The sequence below is a fragment of the Astyanax mexicanus genome, chromosome 4 (assembly GCF_023375975.1).
Source record: "Astyanax mexicanus isolate ESR-SI-001 chromosome 4, AstMex3_surface, whole genome shotgun sequence".
NCBI classification, from domain to species: domain Eukaryota; kingdom Metazoa; phylum Chordata; class Actinopteri; order Characiformes; family Acestrorhamphidae; genus Astyanax; species Astyanax mexicanus.
The window spans coordinates 53,467,492-53,494,023 of record NC_064411.1 but is presented as its reverse complement, the minus strand read 5'-3'; the positions used below and the strand labels follow the sequence as shown (position 1 = coordinate 53,494,023).

Genomic DNA, 26,532 nt, shown 5'->3' with positions numbered 1-26,532 from the left:
TGTAGTACACTTCTATCTACAATCGTCCGATTATGCTGAAACATAACTGGCAATTATCAAAGAATGGGATGTATTTTCAATTTTCCTGTAAATGCCCTTGCAGTTTTGCTCCAACTGTAAATGAGAAAATGAGGTTTTCATGTGGATGGCAAAGACGGAAGCAAGTGCTGCCCAGTACAGTGATTAGCAGAACACTAACAGGATATCCCTCTCAAGAGAAGGTCAATCAGCCCAGTACAGTGAATAACAGCACACTAACAGGATATCCCTCTCAAGAGTAGGTCAATCAGCCCAGTACAGTGAGTAACAGAACATTAACAGGATATCCATCTCAAGAGTAGGTCAATCAGCCCAGTACAGTGAGTAACAGAACATTAACAGGATATCCATCTCAAGAGTAGGTCAATCAGCCCAGTACAGTGAATAACAGCACACTAACAGGATATCCCTCTCAAGAGTAGGTCAATCAGCCCAGTACAGTGAGTAACAGAACATTAACAGGATATCCATCTCAAGAGTAGGTCAATCAGACCAGTACAGTGAATAACAGCACACTAACAGGATATCCCTCTCAAGAGTAGGTCAATCAGCCCAGTACAGTGAGTAACAGAACATTAACAGGATATCCATCTCAAGAGTAGGTCAATTAGCCCAGGACAGTAAGTATTAGAACACTAACAAGATATCCCTCTCAAGAGTACTCTAATCATTTTTCTACATTATAAATGAGTTCTGAAGTGATCCAGACTATAAAGGAACACATAAGGAATCATGTAGCAACCTAAAAGTGTTGAACAAACCATTCTAATACACTAGTATTCTAGTACACGTCTATCTACAATCATCCGATCATGCTGAAACATAACTGGCAATTATCAAAGAATGGGATGAACTTTCAGTTTTGCTACAACTGTAAATGAGAAAATTAGGTTTTCATGTGGATGGCAAAGAGGAAGCATGTGCTGCCCAGTACAGGGAGAATTAGAACACTAACAGGATATCCCTCTCAAGAGTAGATCAATCAAACCAGTACAGTTAGTATTAGAACACTAACAGGATTCCCTCTCAAGAGTACGTCAATCAGCCCAGTACAGTGAGTAACAGGACACTAACAGGATATTCCTCTCAAGAGTAGGTCAATCAGCCCAGTACAATGAGTATTAGAACACAGCAGAACTAACAAACACCACTAACAGCACACTTATTCTATTCTAGTTCAAATCTATTTACAATCAGCCGATCATGCTAAATCAGTCGATTGACCTCTGCATCCCTGTCTCACATGTTCACATGGACAATTCTAGCCAGAAGCCGCCGGTCACCATCATAACCATCCACTGCGCTGCAGTGTCCGATGTGGCTGATGATATAAGCTTTCTATAATGTATTCCTGGTACATAAGTGACACAGTGCAGTGATGCCTGTTAGTCACCGAACATGAATATGTAGTCCAGCGCTGAGCATCTACCTGCCTGCATCATTCACTCTGCATCATTTACCGTCAGGAATATGGAGAGGAAAGGAAGTACAGGCTTAAATCAGCTTCTCCTCACTTCCTCCTGATCTAGACGGTGGTGAAACAGGGCTGTGCTGCATCTGTTGGTCTAAGATTATCATAAATTTAGGGATTATAGTGTGTGGCCTGCTCTGTCTTCATGCTTCTGGCTCTCGTGGATCATCTTTCCTAGACTTTCTGCAGCACATGCTTCCATCTGTACCGTCCATGTGAAAACCTTAACCTTTAATTTTCTCAGTGTTCACATTCCTCCATTATTACAGCTGTAGAAATTTTTAAATACATTCCATTACTAGCAAAGTATATTTCTGTATCTGATTGTGACTGATTGTAGATAGAAAGGTACTACAACTAGTGTGATGTTAGTGGTGTTTGCGAATTCTGCTGTGTTCTGATACTCACGAAGGACTCTTAAGAGGGGTATGTGGTTAGTGTTCTGGGCTGGGTTGCACCAGTTTTGCGTAATCATTTTTTAATTAACACTAGTTCGTATTAAACTAAATTAATCTGTTAACTAAATCTGTTAACTAAAACCTGTATGTTGTGTCTTAATTACTAGTAACTAAAGTTACCGATTGTCACTTTTAAATGCTAAAAACAAATGCATTTGTTTGCTTTATCTTGCAACTATATCTCAACATTGGTGGCGAAAGGGATTTTTTTCATTGGTGCTGCACTGAGTGATGGACTTTTGAGAGGGGTATCCTGTTAGCTTTCTGATATTCACTGTACTGGGCTGAGTGGTGGATTCTCAATAGGGGCATGTGGTTAGTGTTCTGATATTTACTGTACTGGGCTGAGTGATGGACTTTCTTGAGAGGGGTATGTGATTAGTGTTCTGGGCTGTGTTGCCCCAGTTTCTTGTAAAAGTTTGTGTGTAACGTCTTGAATAAGTCCTAAGTTAACACTAGCTCATTAAACTATCGGTAATTTTTTTTTTTGCGTTATTTTGTATTTATCACCCGACGGCAACAGTAATTTTTTTTCATCCTGCTCAAATCTACAAAAAAAAAAAAATCATATAATGATTTTCCATTGATACTGCACTGAGTAATGGACTTTTGAGAGGGATATCCTGTTAGTTTTCTGGTATTCACTATAGTGGGCTGAGTGATGGACTCTCGAAAGGGGGATCCAGTTAGTGGTGGAAAAATGTGACTTTATACTGATGATATTCTATCAGCATGCAACTCTACTTCATTCCTATTGCCATCTACTGGTTGGATGTGGAACTGCATTGTCAAGCATGTATTTTTATTAAATAATGTCCACTACCGAATTGCACAGCTGACCACTCGTTCTTCTTCGCCCCCCCCCCTCTGCAGAAGTACCGACACCATGACGAGGACACGTCTCCGCAGGAGCAGAGCTCCCCCCCGCTCACGGACGAGGGTCCGGGCCCGGAGCTGGTCCAGGTGGCCGAGAAGAACATTTCTCAGATCGAGAACGTCCACGGCTACGTGGCCCACGCCCACATCTCCCCGATGAAGGTAAGACCCGGCACGGACTGGGCTTTATTCCCCTTAGTGGATCAGGAGTGTCCTGCTGCTTCTAGCTGACCTGCTGCTTAGTCTCGTCTTTATTATTTAGTGCTTAGTGCTCTCAGTTCCATTCAGTTCCATTCATTATATACTCCACTCCACACACTATATACTCCACACATTCAACTTCACACACTTTGCTCCACACACGGTACTCTCCACATTTTCCAAATGCTCCGCACATTCAACTCCACACACTCCACACTTTCTACACTCTACTCTACACATTCTCCACTTTGCGCACTCCATTTTACATGTTTTACTCCACACGCTGCACACTCCACACACTTAATTCAGCACACACTCCACACTCTCTACACCACACACTCCAATCTACACACTGTGCTCTCCACACACTGTACTCTCCACACACTGTACTCTCCACACAATGTACTCTCCACACAATGTACTCTCCACACACTCCACACACTGTACTCTCCACACTCTCCACACACTGTACTCTCCACACACTCCACACACTGTACTCTCCACACTCTCCACACACTCCACACTCTGTACTCTCCACACACTCCACACACTGTACTCTCCACACACTCCACACACTGTACTCTCCACACACTATACACACTGTACTCTCCACACTCTCCACACACTCCACACACTGTACTCTCCACACACTCCACACACTGTACTCTCCACACTCTCCACACACTGTACTCTCCACACACTCCACACACTGTGCTCTCCACACACTCCACACACTGTACTCTCCACACACTATACACACTCCACACACTGTACTCTCCACACTCTCCACACACTCCACACACTGTACTCTCCACACACTCCACACACTGTACTCTCCACACACTCCACACACTCTGCACATTCAGCTCCGCACACTGTATTCTCCACACATTCAACTACACACACTGAACTCTCCACACACTCCACACACTCTGCACATTCAGCTCCGCACACTGTATTCTCCACACATTCAACTACACACACTGTACTCTTCAAACACTCCACACACTCGGCACATTTAACTACACACGCTGTACTCTTCAAACACTCCAAACACTTTACTCTCCACACACTCCACACACTCTACTCTCCACACACTCTATTCTCCACACACTCTGCACATTCAACTACACACACTGTACTCTCTACGTACTATATACTCAACACACTTCATACACTGTACACAGTCCAAACACTCCACACACTCGGCACATTTAACTACACACACTGTATTCTCCACACACTACACACTCTCCACACAACAGCCATACAACAGCCACACACACTGAATAACCCTGATGAAGATGTGCTGTGTAGTCTGAGCAGGGAGTTGTTGTTTTTTTTTTTTGGGGGGGGGGGGGGATGTCTGTTTAGCTGCCGGGGGGTTTTCTGGATCCCCCACCCTGATCAGAGTATATAAGAGCGTCTCTCCGCTCGCGGCGGCTGCATGATTTCTTTATTATTAATATTATTATTAATAGCGTGCAGCGGCTAATACCACACACAGAGCCCACGGGCTGATCCCTGATCCATCACAGCAGAGCCCAATCCACCCGGATCCAGATCACACCGCTTATAGAGGGACACGCGGCCGCAGAGACGTGGAGACGCGTGTCCTGAGATATTGGGGACAGTAGAGTGAATAGTGCACAGTGAGTGTGCAGTAGTGTAGCGCTCACTTCCAGCAGTGAACTCTTAAAAATGAATTAAAGTAATAGCAGAGCTCCTGTATTGAGATTGTCGATAGTATTTAAGTATTTTGTCCACGTTTATAGATAACAGTGTGTCGTAACAATTTTATCAGATAAAACATGATTAAGCTCTGATGCGAGACGCAGTGTTTTGATCAGATGTAAAAATGGGAATATTTGTCCCAATTAATCGGCTGATGGATTAATTGTTTAACTAAAAACGGAACGGAAACAACTGGCCTGATTATCTGTGCTGCCACACGTGGCTTCCTCCATCACAAAGTGTCGCTTTAAGAATCTTAGGAAATTGTTTAAAAAGACCAAAGACTGTGTGTGTGTGCGCGAGAGTATGCGCGAGAGTGTGTGCATGCATATGTGTGTCTGGTGTGAGAGTGTGCGCTTGTGAGAAAGTGTGTGTGCAAGAGAGAGTGTGTGTGTGCGAGAGAGAGAGTGTGCGCGCGAGTGTGTGTAAGAGTATGTTTGACTTTGCATGCAAGAGAGCATGCGTGTGTGCGAGAGTGTGTGCGAGAGCGTGTAAGAGAGTGTGCGTGCATATGTGTGTCTGGTGTGTTAGTGTGTGCGAGAGTATGCGCTTGCGAGAGAGAGTGTGTGTGCAAGAGAGAGTGTGTGTGTGTGTGTGTGTGTGAGAGAGAGAGAGTGTGTGTGAGTATGTGTAAGAGTATGTTTGTGCATGCAAGAGAGCGTGCGTTTGTGAGAGCGTGTGCGAGAGTGTGTGCGTGCATATGTGTGTCTGGTGTGAGAGTGTGCGCGAGAGTGTATAGTTGTAAGAGAGTGTGTGTAAGAGTATGTGTGACCGCGCATGCGAGAGAGTGTGTGTGTAAATGTGCGACAGCGTGTGTAAGAGCATGCGTGTGCAAGAGTATATCAGTCAGTGTGAGCGTGCAAGTTTTCGTGCTCAAGTGTGCGTAAGAGTGCGTGTGTGCAAGTGTGTGCGAGAGCATGCATGTAAGAGAGTGTGCGTGTAAGAGCGTGTGATCGTGCAAGTGTTCGTGCACAAGTGCGTGTGCGAGAGTGCATGTGTGTGCTAGGGTTGCAGCGGTAACCGGTTTCACGGTATACCATGGTATTAAAATGCACGGTTATCATACCGTGTGTGTTTGCTTATTACCGGTAAAACGCAAGCCAGCGGAGAAACTCACCCGCGCATGCGCAACTCTGCTCCGCTTCAGCTCCTCAGCACACAGCGGTGAGAACAGCAGAAAGTGCATCAGACTAAACAAATCACCGTCCGCCTAAAAAAAGGCTAAACTAAAATCAGCAGTGTGGGACTATTTCAGAGACCCGCCGAACGCACCCAAGGATGGTTATCTGATTTGTAATCAATGTGGCCGTAAAGTCACAGCTAAAGGTGGACATCCATCAAACCTGTTCTCCCATCTCCGAGAACACCACCCCGCCGTGCAGCGCAAAGTATGTGTTTAGTTTATAATTTTAATCTGAACATAAATAAAATCTCTTTGTAGTCGTGCACAACCCATGCGGTAAGCGCCCGCAAAAGCGCTGAGTTATCCGAAATTTAGGCACGCAGGTACAGGCGTGAAGTGCGTGCTACGACAGATTCACGTGTCCGTGTAAAGGTGCTCGCCGGACTGGATGTGAAAGACGCCATTCATTTACATGCGTTAATTTTCAAATTCTGACGTGCCTGTTTTTCATGTGTTAAAACCAGACTCAGAAATAAATCCCCTCTATCTGGTTATATACCAACTCGGCAGTAAAACGGACGTTTACAACAGTTGTTGATCAGACACTGACCCAGGCTCAGTTTATCAGATATTAAATAATTTAAACTTAAATAATTGTACTGAATAGTTTAAACACAGGATCTTTACTTCTTAGAGGACATGTAATGTGTGACACGTGTGTGTGTGTGTGTATATATATATATATATATATATATATATTTTTTTTTTATATATACACCCTTAATGCCCTTAAGAGTAGCGGAAAAACCTGGTTTCCTTCACCTAATGGTGTACAGTTTATTTTTTTTAAGGAGACATTATCTATATAATTGTTCCAGGTTTCTACAATAAATAGTTAATTGAACAAAAAACCTTTGTTGTAATTTCTTTAAGGGTCAGTTTAATAATATTTGTAACAAACTGTGATACCGTGATAACCGTGATACCGCGGTATTTTCTGAGACGGTTATCATACCGTGAAAATCTCATACCGTTGCAACCCTAGTGTGTGCGAATGTATGTAAGAGTGTGTGCAAGCGAGTGCGTGTGTGTGAGAGTGTATGAGTGTGAGTGTATGTGTTAGAGAGTGTGTAAGAGTGTGTGCGCGAGTGTGTGAGAGTGTGTGAGTGTATGTGTTAGAGAGTGTGTAAGAGAGTGCGCGAGTGTGTGTGTGGTTAGAACATTTACGAGAGCTCCTCCCGTGGCTGTTGTGCTCCACTGCTCTGCCCCCTCTGCTCTGAGATTTATGACCCCTCTGCACTCTCTCTCTCAGTCCTGTACTGTAACACACACACACACACACACTCACACACACTCACACACACACACACACACACACACACACTCACACACACACTCCGGCCAGCGATTCACGCCTGCCGCCTCTCATAATTCTCAGCTCTTTCTCTAAAGCCCCTCCTCACTCATGAACTCATCCCCCACTGCCTCATCCCTGCCTCCATCCATCACCCCCCAGCCATGAGCTCATCCTCCATCCACAGGCCTCGCCTCGCCTCACACCCTCTAATCACTACTGTTCACTATTTCACCATAGTGTTACACTGTGGTGTTCAGTCACAGTTGGGTCAGCACAGTTTTGGATGTCCAATATTTGTCAAATTCCAGGAAAAATCAGAAAAGATTATCATTAAAACATTAAAATCCAATTCTGCACCCAATACAGCATGCTTTAAACCAGTTAATCAGAAATCACTAGCTCCAAATTCATGATTATTGGATTAAAATGGTGATAAAAGGTCAAAAAAAAATTTACAAACCTGCTGTTGGAGCTGCATAGGGGGACTGACTACACATTAATGACTGTGGAACTGTTTAGAATAGGATTTTGTAAAAGATCCTGTACGTTGCTGTTTGTAGGTGTTAGAATATTTGGCCCAATTAATTGGCTGATGGTTTAAGCAGTCATCTAAAAATGGGAATAATCGTCCCAATTAATCGGCTAATGGATTAATTGTTTATCTAAAAATTTGGGCACAATCACCCTGATTAATTGGCTAAACGATTAAGCAATTATCTAAAAATGAGCAAAATCGTCCCAATTAATCGGCAACCAACTAAGCCATTATACTCAAGCGTTTCCCTCCAGAACCATTTAGCAATCTAAGGAAAAACATCGGACCATATGAATCATAAATAAGAGAAATCTATTTAATCTAGTTGTCATTTATTGGCCAACTAATTAATCGACTATCTATCAATTGAAATAATTGGCTTGATTAATTGGCCGACCAATCGATTATCGAAAAATGGAAATTAAGTGATTATACTCAAGAATTTCCCTCCAGAACAGAGTAGCAGATTAGCAGTCTAAAGAACATACTGGACCAAATAAGTGATAAATAAGAAATCTATCTAGTTCACACTAATTGGCCTACCAATTAATCTCTTTCTAACATCGAAGTAATCGGCCTTATTAATTGGCCGCCCGATTAATTATCGAAAAATAGAAATAATCTGTTCACTGATGGAAATTAAGCGATTTATACACAAGTGTTTCCCTCCCGAACAGAGTACCACTTTAGCGTTTTTAGGAAAAATACCAGACCAAATAAATAATAAATCATTAATCTATTGAGTCTATTTAGTATTAATTGGCCCACCAATTAATCAACTATTTAACAATTGAAATAATCGGCCTGATTAATTGGCCAACCAGTTAATTATCGTAAAATAGAAAGAGTCTGTTCACTGATTATTCAAACATCAAAGAACCTATAAAATATAAATAATAGACTCAAATAATCGACTTACTGTTTAATCGATCATCTTAAAATGGAAATAATCCATTGGCTGAGATTGTTTTTGACAGACCAAAATCATTGAAACCTCTGGAATATAATCAATAAGAAGATGGATGATCACAAGCCATCAAACCACCAAACTGAACTGCTTGAATTTCTGCACCAGGAGTAAAGCAGCATAAAGTTATCCAAAAGCAGTGTGTAAGACTGGTGGAGGAGAACATGATGCCAAGATGCATGAAAAAAAACTATGATTAAAAATCAGGGTTATTCTACCAAATATTGATTTCTGACCTCCTCTTAAAACATTTTAAAGTATTGTTGTTACTTAATAAATATTAACTTTGCATGTATATGTGTGTGTATTGGTGCGTGAGCTGTTTATCGTAATTCTTGACGTCATCAGTGACTCATAAACTAATAGACTTGGTTGACTAATAGTTGCAGTTCTACTCCATGCCCACTCACCCACTTCCCTAGAGACTTATTTACACCACATCATCACCCTCGACGCCAGCGTGCCGTCAACCACCTACCTCTGCAGCTACAGTCCAAAAAGTAAATTCAATTTAACTTGAAAATGCATAATATGGACATAAGTATTGGGACATCTACACATTATGGTATCCCAGTATAAACCCATAGTCATTAGTGTGTAGTCGGTCCCTCTTTGCTACTCTTTAACAGCAGATTTGGACAAAAGTATTGGGACGCCTGCATATTATACCCACTGGAGATTTTGTGACAGAAACCCAGTCTAAACCCATAGTCATCAGTGTGTAGTCGGTCCCTCTTTGCAACTTTTAACAGCAGGTTTGGACAAAAGAAATGAGACACCTACACATTATCTCCTAGAGCTTTTATGGTATCTTAACCCATAGTCATTAGTGTGTAGTCGGTTCCTGTTTGCACATTTTTAACAGCAGATTCGGACAAATGTATTGGGACGCCTGCATATTATACCCAACAAATAGTCTTTAATGTAGAATATAGTTAAGACAGAGTCCCAATCTAAACCCATAGTCATCAGTGTGTCCTTGATCCCCTTTGCAACTCTTTAACGGATGATTTGGCCAAAAGTATTGGGACACCAACACATTATACCTACTGGAGATTTTGTGACCCAGTCCCAGTCTAAACGCATAGTCATTACTGTGTAGTCGGTCCCTGTTTGCAGCTCTTTTACAGCAGATTTGGACAAAAGTATTGGGACGCCTGCATATTATACCCACTGGAGATTTTGTGACAGAAACCCAGTCTAAACCCATAGTCATCAGTGTGTAGTCGGTCCCTCTTTGCAACTTTTAACAGCAGGTTTGGACAAAAGAATTGAGACACCTGCACGTTATCTTCTAGAGCTTTTATGGCATCCCATACTTAAACTATACACACCAGTGTGTAGTTGGTTCCTCTTTGCAACTCTTTACCACCAGATTTGGACAAAAGTATTGGGACACCAACACATTACACCTACTGGAGATTTTGTGACCCAGTCCCAGTTTAATCCCATAGTCATTAGTGTGTAGTCAGTCCCTCTTTGCAACTTTTTAACAGCAGGTTTGGACAAAGGTATTGGACACCTATACATATACATTACACTATACATTTATGGCACTTTTAATCATTAGTTTGTAGTCAGTTCCTCTTGCAACTCTTTACCACCAGATTTGGACAAAAGAATTAAGACACCAATACATGTCTTCTAGAGCTTTTATGGCATAGCATTCTTAACCCATAGTCATCAGTGTGTAGTCTGTCCCCGTTTGCAACTCTTTAACAGCAGATTTGGACAAAAGAATTGAGACACCTACAAATATCAATATGAAAGAACTATTTGAAAAGATTCGACCAGCTAAAAGACGTAATTTTCTGGAAGTCTTTCATTTAAAGAGACTGATTTAAGTCTGTGATTCTCAAGTCATGAACATTGTTGATGCCATAAAATAGCCAAAATGTTGCTGATATGGGACAAAACACAAACAAACAAACCTACAAATATCTTCTAGAGCTTTTATGGCATCCATCTTTACAGGTTTAGACTGGGAACTCTTGTCTGAGTCCCAGTCCAAACCCATAGCTATTAGTGTGTAGTCGGTCCCTCTTTGTAGCTCTAAAAGCAGGTAATGTCTGAGTCTCATTTTTACTGGAACTTAATTTAAACACTTATAGGACATTTTGTGACAGAGTTCCTGTCTAAACCCATAGTCATTAAACCCTCTTTGCAGGTTTAGTCTGGGACTTCCCTGAGCATCCCATTCTTATCCTATATTCATTAGTGTGTAGTTGGTCCACGTTTGCAACTTTTTAACAGCAGATTTGGACAAAAACATTAGGACACCTACACATTACACCTACTGGAGTCCCAGTCCAAAACCATAGTCATTAGTATGTAGTCAGTCCCCTTATTTAGCTTAGCTTTAACAGCAGGTTTGGACAAAAAACTTTGGGACACCTACAAACACCTTCTAGAGCTTTTTGAGAATCCCATTCTTAACCCAAAGTCATTAGTGTGTAGTTAGTTAGTCCCTCTTTGCAGGTTTAGATTAGGACTATTTGTTTTTACTGAGACTCAGTTTAGACACCTACAGGAGATCTGGGACCGACTCCCAGTCTAAATCTATAGTCATTAGTGTGTAGTCGGTCCCTCTTTGCAGGTTTAGACTGGGACTACATTTTTAGTGGGACTTTTACTGGGAGTTTAGACACCTACTGAAGATTTTGTGAGTAAATCCAAATATTAGGTTTTAACCCATAGTCATTAGTGTGTAGTCGGTCCCTCTTTGCAACTTTTTTTTAACACCAGATTTGGACAAAAAGTATTGGACACTATTACATTCCACTTAATTTTTTTTTACACCCATTATCACCATCACCATCACCACAACTCCCCATTGCGCTTGATGCCAGCACCATACCGTACCATCAACCGCCGTCCTCAGCAGCAGCAGCAGCAGCAGCAGCAATGTAAAGCACTAAACGCTCGTTTAGATAGAGAAGCAGGAACGTTGGGGAGGAGGACGGACGGATGGATGACACCTCGGTTCCCTGGTAAAGGAACGTCGTTCCTCACAGTGATTAAAGGCCTCAGGTGCTGCTGTGACTTGTCGAGTATATCCACATCGCTGTGCTCCATAAACAAGCTGTTATCACTCGCCCTGATTAATCACCCGCCATCACCGCTCGTCACAAGACGGATAGTGTGGGCGTGGAGAAACTTCTGGAGGAAAAAAGTGCTGGCTGTGCTGGAGATCAGGCCGTGTGGAGCTCTGACTCCACCTGCTGGATGGCTGACGATGCAGCAGCAGCAGCATCCGTAGATGTGGAGCTTCAGCTGGTGCTGATGTGCTGCTTTCTGCTGGAATTAGATCTCGTTCATTTGCTTTAGTTGTTTGCAGAGCTTTGCATGCTTTCGTTTGGAGATTTTGATTGGTTGATTGGATTTTGGGGTTTGTTTAATTCAATTCTAATTCAAATTTAGTTTGTTACATACATTACAGGCCAAAAGTTTGGCCTTAGTTCGCTGGATCAGAACGGTGCACAAGTTATATATTAATTTGCTGCTATTTTGCACATCCCTGTACTTATTTTGGAAAATATATATATTATATATATATTTTTTTATTGTTGAACTCTTGAATCTGGAAGTACTTGGTATAAAAATAAAGTGCTAATATTTACAAGAAAAGATGACATCATTAAGTATCATTTCAAGTGTATAATCATAAATAAAATTAATTCATTTTTTTTTTTAATTAATTAACATTTTTTGTAGTGTTTCAATGATAAATGATTAAATTGTCAATTTGCATTAATATTAGGTGCATTAAGTTAGCAGTAGTCGGTCAATCCGGTCTGTAATTTTCTCGGGGGAGGAGGAACTTTCAACATACTCTCAAACTGGGGGCTTCATTCAACATTTCAATGGCATAAATCATCCTGTTCAGTCTAGATTTAGATTTAGACCTGGATCTAGATGCAACCATCCCATAATAGTTGATGTTGCCTCGCTGTAGAGTTTGGTAATGCTGCTTTTTTTATTCATAGCTGCTGCAGCTTCAAGCGTTAGGCTTAGAATCTCTATACATCAATCAAGCATAACATTATGACCACCTCCTTGTTTCTACACAGATGAAGGACTATAGTCTGTATTATTATTATAATAATTATTATTATAGGGCCACAATGGCCCAATCTCATTTCACCACTTAGCCCTACCCCTGATTTTTGTTAAAGGGTAGACTAGGAGACACTTCAAACCGAGATTTTTAGAGGAACACTCCAAACAGAGGGGTACGAAAATCAACAGCAATATGGCACTGACACAAATGACCAAAAAAAAAAAAAAAAGTATTTGCCTCATTAAAAGTTAAGAAAATCACTTTATTACCATAGTTTAATGTGTAGTTTCAATGTTTTATGGCTTTTTTTCTTCAAAACAAGCATAGGGTTAGCTAGCTAACTTTCCAGTTCCACCTTAAATTGTGAAACAGAGAGCATAGGCTGCAGAATTAAAGGTGGAACAGGAAAGTAAATTACAATAAAAGCTAATAAAAGCTCATTTCAGGTCCACATCCCAGAGGAATTAAGGAATAGACAATAGTTATTCATGTATGGAGCACCTTCCCCTTTTTCTGAAGCCCTAAAGTTATAAAGCTGCCTTTTTTCACAATATAAATTAAAATATAAATTTAAATCCTTTAATTTTACAAAAAATCATCAGTGCACCTTATAATCTAGTGCGTCTTTTGTATGAATTCCATCAGTCAGGTTGTAAAAAGCAGTAAAGCCACTCTGCTGAAGGACAGAGTTATACAGAAGTTTCAGTTTAGTTCTTCAGCACCGAGACTGGAGCAGTATTAGCATTAGCCGCTAACCACGCTAAACGCTAGCTCTTTTGGCATTCAGAAATTTGTATATATCGGACTGTAGTCTACGTGTTTGCCATGTTAAAACAAGCTACATGGGATGAACCGCTAAAATCCTCAAGTTCCTCAGTGTAGCGCTGTCAGGTGCTAGCGGTTAACTGCTAATACTAATACTAATGATAATGCTGCTGCACCCAGCCTTAGTGAAAATCTGGAAATCTAAGCTTACTGTACATAAATGGAAGTGCTTCAAAAGAAAAATATTTTTTTTAAGCATTACAGTTTATTCAGAGGTGAAACCTTCTGAATTAGAAGGAAAACATGGCGAAACCCCTGTTTCTTACTAGTGTTACTTAACGTGCCTTTAAATCCGGTGCGCCTTATGTATGAAAATAGACCAGAAAATAGATGTTCATTGATGGTGCACCTTAGAGTGCGACAAATACGGTTAAGCAGCAGAAGCAGTTAGGTTGCTGAACTTTAGTGCTCCACTGCTATAGCTATATATCTGTATCGGGTTCTTAAAAGAATGTCCACCCTTTCTTTTCTCAATCTGTTCCAAGGATAAAAGTTTACACTGGAAAACAAAGGGGTAGGGCTACAAAAAAAGAGAAATGGGATTGGGCCGAAGTGCTCCTATATGATCAGTGGAAACAAGGAGGCGGTCAGAATGTAATGTTGGATTGAATGAATGAATCTGTGTTTGTTGTTCATTCAGAAAGTATACAGTATGTAGCCTCAGCGTCCTTTCTTTTCGTCTTCTACTCCTACTCTCTCTCTTTCTCTCAGTGTCTGCTGCTGTAATGATCTCTTTCTCTCTACTCTGAGCTCCTCTACTGCTGTTGCTGTTGTTTTTTCTGAACGTCTACCGGTTGCACTGTGTGTTGGAGTAAGCTGAGTTGCCCCCTCCCTGTAGGTTGAGTCGCTGGAATGCATCTTCGACGGGCCGCCCACGGTGGGGAGCGAGGACAGCCCTCCCCCCACCCCCGCCTCCCTCTACCCTCAAAGCCCCATGACCATCCAGGTAACAGCCTTGAACCCCACCCGGCATCTCCCACCTACATGGGAACTGGCAGCTGCCATCAACCTGTGTGTGTGTGTGCTGTAGTCGTTCAGTGCGGTCCTGTGTGTCGTCATGTCGCTGTTGGTCAGTGGTGGTCCGGTCGACTGGGCATCACCTGGTCATCACCTGGTCATCACCTGGTCATCACTGGTGCAGTGTGGTGTTGAGTAACAGTACGCTAAAAGCCTGTTAGGCTGTTTGACGTCATTAGTGACTAATAGACTTGAGTAGTTGAGTAGTTCTTACAATGACTGCGGAAAAATAACAAAATGTGAAACTCAAAGTTTGAATATTATAAAGATGAATTGGTACTTTTGGCAGTGTGGGCAGAGTGCCAATTCCTGCTGGAAAATGAAATCCGCATCTCCATCTGACTTTAGACTTGATAATAAAACACAGTGGATCAACACCAGCAGATGACACGTCTCTCCAAACCATCACTGATCATCAGTAAATTTTACATTTTATTTGTAAATCAAGGGAGCAGAGTCTGGAGGAAGAGTGGAGAGACACACAGTCCAAACTGCTCGAGGTCTAGAGTGAAGTTTCCACCAATCAGTGATGGTTTGGAGAGACATGTCTGTCATCTGCTGGTGTTGATCCACTGTGTTTTATTATCAAGTCTAAAGTCAGTGCAGTTTTGTTTTCCCACAAAATCTTACAGCACTTCATATCTTACAGCTTCCCTCTGCTACTGACAACTTTTATAGAGATGTGGATTTCATTTTCCAGCAGGACTTTCCAGCACACTGCCCACACTGCGTACCAAAAGTACCAATAGGTCTTATATAATAATGCTTGTTGCTTAGTCAATGTTTTCTGCAGTCATTGGCTTTTAGATCTCAGTGCCAATGCAGTGCCAGTGGTAGCTCCCCATTTAAAGCTTTACTTTGTCTCTAGGTTTAGATTAAAGCTAGTTCTGGAACTAACCTTCTACTAATCTACTCGAATGCTTGATTTCTCCAAGCAGGGCTGTTCAATATTTAACAATATTTAATTACTAGCTTCTATAGATTTTAAATTTTAAAGACTTTCATTTTACTTAAAATGACTTATCGATGGTTCCTTAAATAACCTTTCTTTATAAGGTTAAAAAAGAGCTAAAAGATGTTTTTTTTTACCAATTAATGTCTTTAGTTAATGTGTTTTTTTAACAGTGTAGGATCTGTTTGAAAGCCTGTAATTTGTTCATAATTTTATAGTAGCTTTGTAGCCATTAGTATTTTCCACTAAATTTTAAACCAGAAGTGTGAAAACTTATTTTAAAGCCACATTTTTGGACATGCATTCAATGTAATCTTGGACTACAATTCCAGTGCAATTCCAAAAAGCTTGATTTCCCAAACAGGGCCTAATCCTAATCCTAGATTACACATCTCTTTCATTGGAGAATCTCCCTTCTTTATGCATAATCCCTGTTTTTCAGGCCTTATCAATTTAAAGACTATATTTTCCTTGGAATGTAAAATCTTTAAAGGCTTTTTTTTATTTTAAATGCTATGTAGTTTAAGGCTAGGCTTAATCCTTATCTGAGAATCAACTCATAATGTTTAGACATAACCTAGGTTTCTAAAATCACCTAATTGTTCTACAATCTTCAGACAGTGATGTTTAGTAATATTGCATTATTATTCCATTATTCCATAATATTCCATTGCCTTATACAAGACATAAATCCTGTAGAATTCCTAAAATAAGGAAACATCTATTTTCTTATACCTTTTAATTGTTTGAAAATGATCCAAAAAAGACATTTAAACCTGTCCAATATTATGCTTTCATCATATACTTGTCAGTGGTGGTCAGACATCATGTTTTACAGTGTTATATGTCTTATATATATATATATATATATATATATATATGTATATTTATAGTTATGGACCCAAGCACATCAATGCAGATGAAGACTTTGGGTCCAAGCTAGATGGTCCAGTTCCCAACATGCATGACTCGATATCTACCCTGTGTACTTTGATCTTTATTGCTATTATTATTGGTGTTTATGTGGGATCTTGCGATCTTCATGATATGGACTTGCATGATATTGTTAGGTCTATATACCTGGTTAAACAGGTGCAGGTGATGTATGTTCGTATGGTACATATGTAGACGTTGGGATGTCCTTGTAGTAGTTGGTAGTTGATGTCATTGGCCGTCAACACATGTTGACGTGCACTGAAGCACATGTTGCTTCTCCGCTGCATGAGAATAAATTAATGTTGTCAATATGGGACATCAATATGCTGGGAAGTAACTTCTTGTGACACCTTTAGCTCTTTTCCACCAATGTGAAACTGGTTCAACGTGTTCCCACCTACTTAACTCTCCTATTATGTTCATTTGTCAGAACACCCGGTGTGTTCCCGGGTCATATTGACCCGCGACATGTTTAATTATGCAAAAAATATCTGAAAAAGTCCTAACAAGCAGTGTGAACGTTTCATTACTAACTCCATAGCTAATTATGCTATCAATATAATCAATATTTAGTGCAATAGTGTTCCTTCTCTCTAACAGGTAGTGGTTTAATTAGGATAATTCACTCGTTTTTCATAAAAAATACTAGGGCTGTCAACGTTAAAGCGTTAATGCATGCTTTTAATGTTAATTGGATTTTTTTTTTTAAAGCAAGTCAATTAAGGCACCAAACTATCCCCCTACCTCCGCCGTAATCTGCCCCATCCCTGCCCAACGCACCGATCTGAACAATTTTCTGGCTGAGCGATTGAACGGCACGCTTTGAACTTCCAGCTCAGACCCGGTCAGAGAGCTTTATTTCTCTCTCTCTCTATCATGCATTCTTTATTCCAGCACCCAAAGTTGATTTTATCTCCTCTCAAACATACAAGTATATACTATTATTTTAATTGACACCACTAATATAAATATAATTGCATTTATTCTTTGATTTACAATTAAATATTCACTATAAAAATTTGCGTCTGAAGAAAAACGAATGTGATCAATCGCAATGCGAATAATCACAGTTAATCACAGAATTTTGTTGTGATTAATCGGATTATGTTTTTTAATCGATTGACACCACTAAAAAAATATGTGTTCAGCCTTTTTTTTTATGTTTCCCTACTTTATTACTTTTGAAAGGGCAACATGTAAAACGGTAGTTTTACATTAAACATTGAAATATAACATTGCAATTTTGTTTTAGGTTTAGGTATATTTGAGATGAACCATGTTCATATTATATGTTGATTATGCTAATTAAGACAAGCAGAAGTTGTTTCATACTGATAAAAAAAAAAAATACTTTTAACATTTTTTTTTTTTTGATTCTCGAACTTCAAGCCGGGTCAATTTTACCCAGAACATAACAGGAGGCTTAAAAAGTAGGTTCAGAAACCAGGAACTTTCGTTTGCAGTGGGAACCAAAGAATACTAGGCTCTTTTGTTTAATGCCACTGTGCGACGCCCTCTGTTAATGATGTATGATGTGACGTTTTGACAGTTCCAATAAAACTGGCAAAAGCGTGGGCTGGTTAGCTGAAAACACCACAGTTTTTATAAGTCCGAAAAGTTATTTTGGTGGAAAAGCGCTGGTTGTCTTTTTGTACTATAAATATACAGCTCTGAAAAAAAATATTAAGAGACCACATCAGTTTCTGAATCAGTTTCTCTGATTTCGCTATTTATAGGTTTATGTTTGAGTAAAATGAACATTGATGTTTTATTCTATAAACTACAGACAACATTTCTCCCAAATTCCAACTATAGGTAGTCATTTAGAGCATTTATTTGCTGACATAACAAAAAAGATGCAGAGCTTTCAGACCTCAAATATTGCAAAGAAAACAACAAGTTCATATTCATAAAGTTTTAAGAGTTCAGAAATCAATATTAGGTATAATAATCAATAACCCTTGGCATGTTCTTCTCCACCGGTCTTACACACTGCTTTTAGTGGATTTACTTTATGCTGCTTTACTCCTGGTGCTAAAAAAAAAAAATCCAGCAGTTCAGCTTGGTGGTTTGATGGCTTGTCATGTCTTGATCATCCATCTTCCTCTTGATTATATTCCAGAGGTTTTCAATTTGGCAAAATCAGAGAAACTCATCATTTTTGAGTGGTCTCAGAGCTGTATAACTGTGTTCTTTAGATTATTTTCTACTATAAATAAATGCTAAATGTTCTGTACATGTTCTGATGATGGTAAAGTTTACCATTTAAAGTCGGCTGCTAGAATTGTTCTTGTTTCTTTCTGCTCTGTTTACGAACACTACCTCGATGAAGGTACAGGGTATCTGGTATCTTCAGCAAAGTCCTCTGAAGTTGTTTGTTTTTCTACCGTAGTTAGAAATGTTTGTACATATATGATCCTTCCGAGTTCGTGCATTCATGTCATTAAGTCATTCAATCTGTCTCTCTCTCTCTGGTACAAATGATCAGCCTTGAGCCGCCCCCCGTTTCCCGTCAGTGACGTCAACCTCGTTACGTCTCCCTCCTCTCTTTTTTTTGTGGTCATGAAGTTGAGGGGATAGATAGAGCCCTGGTTGGAGAAAGCATCAGAAAGGGGAATTGTCAAGGGGTTGTGTCGAGAACGGAGGTGACGGGCGGCTTCGTACGTGGGATCGCAGAAAATTCCTCCAGAGCCTGGACGTACGTTTCTGACCGGGATTTGAGGAAAGGGGAAGAGGGAGGTCGGGCGATTATTGAGAAGAGGAGGACGTGATTTGTTCGTGGGGTGTCTCTTGGATACTGCGGTTGTTTTTCTTTTTTGTTTTCCACAGAGGGGTAGAGAGGGGGCGAGAGAGAGAGAGAGAGAGAGAGAGAGAAAAGACTAAAGAAAGAGAGAGAGAGAGACAGCGAAACAGAGAGAGAGAGAGGGGAGAGAGTGCAACATCACTGAAGTGGACAGAATTGGCTGTGTCAGGAGAGAAAGAGAGAGACCGAGAGAGAGAGAGGAAGAGCTAGCGAAAGAGAAAGAGAGAGAGAGAGAGATAGAATAAGAGAGAATGAGAGAGAGTGAGTAAGCAGGCAGTCGAATAAGTGAGTGAGTGAGTGAGCGAGCGAGGTCCGACGGAAGCCTCTCGGCATCCTGCTGACTCATTTTGGAGCTGGAAGAGGCAGACGGAGGCACCTGCTCTGCCCTGAGCTCATAGCCCTGCGCCACACAGCGCAGCACACAGGGAGACGGCGCGAGAGTGCTGGAGCTTGCGAGAGAGAGAGAGAAAGAAAAAGCGAGCATGAGCGCGAGAGAGAGGCAGGAGGGTGAATGAAGCAGTAGCAGCAGCAGCGTGTGTTGTAAGGGATGCAGAGATTGTGAAAACCTCAGTGTCTCTCTCTCTCTCTCACTTTCTTGCTCTCTCGCTTGCTCTCTCTCTCTCTCTCTCCCTCCCTGCAGCACTGTGCGTCAGACAGAAGCTGCCTTCCTCTCTCTCTATTTCTCTCTCTCTCTTTATTTCTCTCTCTCTCTTTTTATCTCTCTCTCGCTATTTTCCTGCCGCTCGTCACAGGTTCACATAACCTGTGAGGCATGTTTTCGTCGCTCGCTCGCGCATCGTGCAGAGACTACCTACGTGTAGAGAGCGCGCGAGAGAGAAATTCCTGAGAGATGCCTGCGTAGGTTGGGCTGCTGAGAGCTTATACACACACACATATATATATATTTATACATATATAAATATACTCACACACACACACACACACACACATAACCACGCTCGCCCGAACCCTGGCCCACCATGCTCAACTCAGTGTGGTACGCCAAAAAGATGGGCCGGCGCATTATGGGCACCCTGAGGAGGACCAAGAGGCTTCACCTGCACTTGTTGGTAAGTCTGAAACGCTGCTGCAAGGGAGACCAGAGCGAGGGGCGTGGGGGGGGCGGCAGTGATGGCATCTCTACAGCATCCACAATCTAACATATATATAGGACCTCTCTTTAAGGTTCTGCAGGCTTACAACACACATGCAAAAACACACATGTGCGGAGTTTCCTTGTTATGATTGCTGATCACTGATCGCTGATCACTAATCGCTGATCACTAATCGCTGTGTGCGCCGTCCTAGTCGCTATCTGTTGCATCCATCCAGGACTCCAGTGCTTCCCTCCCTGCCACGCTGGTTTGATTTATTGATAAGAACACTTGTTTTCCCCGATGTGGCGAAGGCAGATGAGGCACGTGATTGCCAGTAAGGGCTGGTAGCTGGTAGTCGTGCATTGATGGAGCAGAGGTGCGTCATTTCAAGTACGTCATTGCCTGTGGAAAGGCAAAGACCGTGATCAGAAAGCTTCCCCTTTACGATGTTAGGAATGAGACGTACCGTGAGGGTTATTGAGTGAGCGGTGAGTGCAGTGCAGGGAACGGGAAGAGAGAGTTTTATTGCAGCGGATCGTCCGCGATGTCCGGCATGTCTGTGCGCTCTAATGGGAAAACGGGAAAATGGGAAAACGTAGAAGCACATACCTCTTCCCCCTGCTGCCTGGCAACCTGCGTGCTCATGTCATGCAGCAGTGCTCGCAGTCTTTTATATATACACACACACACACACACAGACACAGAGACACACACACACAGAGACATAAAGAGAGAGAGAGACATGCATGTACCAAGCTTCAGCAGTGAATCGGACACACGTCAGGTTTAATTGTTTCAAGAACGACACAAATTTTAGTGAATATATGTGAATTGCTGTCCTTTTTGCACCAAGGCAGGCATCTTAAAGCTTGTATACCTGTGCTTAGTTAGACTTGGGTGGTCTTTGGTCTTGTCTTGCATTGCCCAAAACATTTTCTGCAAAGTATTTTCTTTTTTTAACTTTCTCTTGTTTTGAGATCCATTGGAAAACTCCCGAGCTCATTAGGCCCTCCTGAGACTTGAGACTCCCTTTTTTTTTTTTTTTTTACTGACCTGAGTAGATCAGTTGTCGAGTTTTTGTACAAGCTGTCAGTATGTAGATGGATTAATGTAGATTTGGCTTCTCGATGAGGGGTAACTGATGGGTCACACTGCAGGCAACATGAGGAGGTTGATCAGTGATGGCTCCTCCCCTCTCATATGGTATATTCTGTCACGAAAACCTACAGAACACATGCTGAAGCAGTGGCAGGCATTATCCAGACGATATCTACAGGTCCTGACAACACCTTTTTCAGCCGGTGACCATCAGTCAAAGGTCTTGACCCTGGCTGGCATTGATTGGTGATCTAGTTTGTCGGCTAAAAGGTCTGTTGCAGAAGCGATTTAGCCGACCTTAAAAAAAGGCCAGCCCAGCATTAAGTTTTATAGCCAGGTATTTCTGTACATCCTTTGCCGCTTCCTGTCTTGGTTGATGCCCCTGTGCCGTTCAGCACTGCAGTGTGCAGTGGCCTAATGGTCAATTAGCAAGAAGGTGATGGACAGGACGGCTTAGCTCTGAGATGAGGCTCTAAATGGCTTTCGCAGGGTACTCATTAGACATGCACACAGTGCGTTCAGGGGTAATTGGGAATGTATTATTGATGTCCTGCCATATCTGTCGTCTGCCTTGATATTGGTATTGATGCTTGACACTCATTTGGGATTGCCATCTCTGAATCGATAGTTAAGGTGAAATTGAAGATTGAAGATGGCCACTTGTTCCACTTGTTCTATTTGTTAAGGCATTAAGGAATTGTTCTGTGCCACCCATAAATCCTGAAAATCTGCATAACGATGGCTAATCTTCTCTGATCACTCATATCCACACTGACGCTGATCCAATACTAACTGTTCCAATTTTGCGGTGGGAATGTTTTTTTTGTTTGTTTTTCCTGCCACCCTGTGCACTAATGAACATGTCAGCAGATGAAGCTGAGGGGCTTGTTTACTATGGCGTCTGGTACGGACCAGGAGAGCGGAACCTGCATGGGAAATCCTGCTGGCTCTCTTAGATGTGCAAGCGGTTGCTATGGCTCTAGCTCCCACAGGAGCGGGAGCGGAGCCTGGTGGCAAAATTACCCGACTCATCCGACACCTGTGGCACATCTCAGGAAGCTTCTAACTGGAATGGTCCCTTGGAGCAGAGCCGGAGAAGATTGGGCGCGTTTTATAGTCCTAAGGGTGTTATAACAAACTCGTAGTATCGCATTAACAGTCAGGATAATCCTAGTATCAATGTTTGGACTTAATTTTCTTGCCTTTTTTCTTTTTTTTACATTTTGGACATATTTTTCTCTGTTGGTCTCTACTCTTTATTCTGGATAGTTGTCTCCAAGGAATCTCTCCATGGCTTGTGATGAAACAAGAGGTTGAGTCTGCTTGGATTGGATTAATTTTGATTATTTGGCCATTTGGCCTCCGGACAAAGAACTTCTTCTGTTGAGCTCAACACAGTGAGGAATTGAGCAGCCTGCTGTAATTCAATTCCCAGCTCTCAAATGTATCGTTTGATTGATGACACTGATGCCAAACAACAGAATTACCACAAGAGCAACAGAGGGAAGATTATGTGAGCCCCTGATTTGTCCAGTTTGAGTTCTATCTCTGGATTTCTATATCTGATATCTTTTATCTTGCAGTCACTTACTATTTATGGAACATTGTTGTTGGATAAGGCAGCAGAGATCCTTGCACAGATTTTTTAAAAATATACATTTCTTCTTTGCCTTTCGCTTGGAATCAGTTCTCCCCGTCGTCCCACTGGGTGCGGCCTGGCTTGGTGACTTGGTGGCTTGGTGGGCGTGAGGGAGTGACTGAAGTGCCCCGGGGTCATGAGGACGCTGCACAGATGAAACCACCAGATACAGCCCAACGCAGGAAGCCACTCTCATAATTGAGGAAATCGCTCGGAAAGGCACTCTCTCTCTCTCGCTCAAGATTTGCGTTTCCATCCCTGGCAGTGCCACGCTTCGGAGTGGAGCCTGTCCGTTGGTGATGAACTACATCTTTGGTGGGAACACCTTGTACTCCAGGGGGAGTCGAGGTGGGAGCACCAGCTCGGCCCACGGCTCCGTCGGACCCAGACTTCGCCACTGGTCCATGCACAGCTCTTCTGAAGAGCCTGGTGAAAGCAGCCAATCCCGCTGGCGCCATGTTCTGGCTGTCCTTGCTCGACTCAATGCCTTCACCAACTGTGTCGCAGCAGGAGCCGGCCAGGTAAGGTCAGCTGGGCAGGACTACTGTGAGTTGCCAGTTGTGCCAGCTGTGGAGGTACAATCTGGAAAGGGGTCAAGGCGATGTGTTTCCTGTGCTGCTTTCATTCATGTTTAGTGATTTGTTAGCTTAATATTTTGTTGCTTATGTTGTTTTAATATGTAATTGCATGGTTCTTAGAGGTTGAACTAGAAAGTTGAGTTTGCACTCAGGTTGCAGAGTAAGACATATAGATTGGGATGATCTTGGTAGAAGATTAAAACTAGGTTTTATATGCATTGATTCCCAATTTTTGTCATTATCTGAGTTTGACAGATTTATATATAAAGCTCTAGAAAAAAAAGAGACCACTTAAATATGACAATAAATAACCTCTGGAATATAATCAAGAGGAAGATGGATGATCACAAGCCATGAAACCACCAAACTGAACTGCTTGAATTTTTGCATCAGGAGTAAAGCAGCATAAAGTTATCCAAAAGCAGTGTGTAAGACTGGTGGGGGAGAACATGATGCCAAGATGAAGCATGAAAACTGTGATTAAAAACCACCAGGGTTATTCCACCAAATATTGATTTCTGAACTCTTAAAACTACTTTATGAATATGAACTTTTTTTTTGCATTATTTGAGGTCTGAAAGCTCTGCATCTAAATGCATCAATATTTTTATTTGGAATTTGGGTGGAATGTTTTTCGTAGTTTAAAGAATAAAACATCAGTATTAATTTTATTCAAACATATACCTATAAATAGCAATAAATGTTCGCTTATTTTCTTTCCCACAGCTAAGTTTGATTTGACAGATATTTCAGACTGTTAGTTGGTGACAGTTATAAAAAGCCATTTACAACCTTTACTTAATGGCTCTTCAAAAAAGTGGTTCCTTTATGGCATCACACAAATAAGCATTTCAAGAACCTTTTTTTAACAGATAAGTTAATTATTGCATGATATGTTTAACAATATTCCACCTAAGAATCAAAATAGATTTGAGCAATTTTATAATTTTTATATATTTTTATGCAGTTTTACTGGTTATAAATATTGTCAGTATTAAGCTTTATGCTTGAGCATTAGAAAACATGTTTTTTATTATGCTAAGATTAGAATATCAGTAGCTTTAAAGATATAAAATTAACATTATAATGCATTTTCACCCCTTTGTAAAGAGCAAAGAGATTTATTTAGCTATTGCCTTTAAGAATATCAAAAATAAATCAATGATATAATTATGATGACAATGGTAACAGTACCAGCAAGTTGCAATAACATTAGCATTATAATGTATATAAACCATGCTGGTTGAATCTCCCTATTAATTGACAGTTGTGTAAGTGTGTGAGCATTAATTTGCAGTAATAATAGGGGTCATTTATAAGTATTTAAGCAGAAAAATGGTATCCACTAGTATTTATATATTTATGTAATATTTATGGTCACTTTTTAAAAAAATATATTCAACTCAATCAAGTTAAAATCCATAAAAGAGACCACTTAAAAATGATGAGTTTCTTTGATTTCTCCAAATTGAAAACCAGGAGTAAAGGCATAAACGTATCCAAAAGCAGTGTGTAAGACTGGTGGAGGAGAACATGATGCCAAGAATGATGCATAAAAATTTTGAAAAAACAGGGTTTTCTTTGCAAAAAAAGAAGCTCTGCAACTTTTTTTTTTGTTATTTCAGCGATTTCTCATTTTCTGTAATTCAATGCTCTAAATTATAATTTTTTTTCTTGGAATTTGGGAGAAATTTTGTCTGTAGTTTATAGAATAAAACAACAATGTTCATTTTAATCAAACATAAACCTATAAATAGCAAAATCAGAGAAACTGATTCAGAAACTGAAGTGCTCTCTTCATTTTTTTTCCAGAGCTGTATATTTTTAAGCTTACCCTTGTTAAATCATTATGTAACATCAAGGTCTTCATCTATATCTACGTAATATGTGCATAATAAAGAGGTAAAGATGTCGGTGATGGATGCAGGGATCTTGTAGTTATTGTAGCAGGTTTAAAACCACTCATTTTGTTTGTTTTTTAGCTAATTTTTCACTGTCCCCACTTATTTTATTGCATGTTACTCAATGTTTTGTCCAGTAGAGGGCAATGGAATTGCATTTTTCACAGAGTTGTTCACCAGTCTGGAGCCGGGGTTGATTCTAATCCTGACTAAATCCTAGCAAATTTAGATTTATAGCCTCTTACTGTGGGTTTAACCACTGTTGCAGTTGGTATACATGTTTTTTTTTAGTGCTCTATGTATAAATTACAGCTGGTTGCTTAAAATATTTGTTCCAAATTTGCGTATTTCCCTCAGTGATGTTAAATTCGAACCTGCCTGTCATGCACAAATAGATTTTTAAGAATTACATCAGGTTTAGGATGGTGAGGCGCCCCCGTTTCACCCTGTTTTCCATACCCTCGTCAAATCCAAATCCACTTACAGCTCTCCAATCCAATAGGCCGATCGAGCCGTCGTGTCTGTGCAATCTCGGCCATGCCTGTATTATTTATCCCTCTGTTCATAATTTACTCGATGTAAAGACCTCTTGCATCCACACAGTGACGAGCCATCTGTCAGGATAGCGTGGACGAAAGCGAGGTTGCGTTCCTCGTAGCGTTCCTCGCTAACGTCCTCTGATTATCTAATAGCTAATGCGCTGTAGAGATAATGACGGCGATCTGTTTGAAGTGTAGTAAATAGCTCTGAGTGCAGTTCTGGAAAAAGCCCAGTTTTGATGGATTTTAATTGTGCTTAGAAGGTTAGAGTAACACGATGATGGAGAAGAAAAACACTTAAGATTAGTACCACCTGACTAAGGCCC

The 26,532-nt window shown here is 41.0% G+C and overlaps 1 protein-coding gene and 1 long non-coding RNA gene across 24 annotated transcripts in view; one reads left to right on the top strand and one right to left on the bottom strand.

The window, feature by feature from the left end:
* Positions 1–6,645, bottom strand: part of LOC125801067 (uncharacterized) — a 56,231-nt gene extending 49,586 nt beyond the window's left edge. Inside the window, exon 1 of the long non-coding RNA XR_007438561.1 lies at positions 6,513–6,645. This is a non-coding gene — a long non-coding RNA (uncharacterized LOC125801067). The remainder of the gene's footprint in view (positions 1–6,512) is intronic.
* Positions 1–26,532, top strand: part of dlg1b (discs large MAGUK scaffold protein 1b) — a 174,334-nt gene that overhangs the window by 72,867 nt on the left and 74,935 nt on the right. For 16 of the 23 annotated variants that reach the window (XM_049476554.1, XM_049476550.1, XM_049476549.1 and 13 more), the window contains one exon: positions 2,842–3,006. In XM_049476554.1, the coding sequence (XP_049332511.1) occupies positions 2,842–3,006 (165 nt within the window). Of the gene's footprint in view, positions 1–2,841; positions 3,007–14,484; positions 14,593–20,079; positions 20,425–22,742; positions 23,710–26,532 lie in introns of those variants that run through there. The other 7 variants (XM_049476567.1, XM_049476566.1, XM_022678663.2 and 4 more) reach the window with 5 other exon arrangements.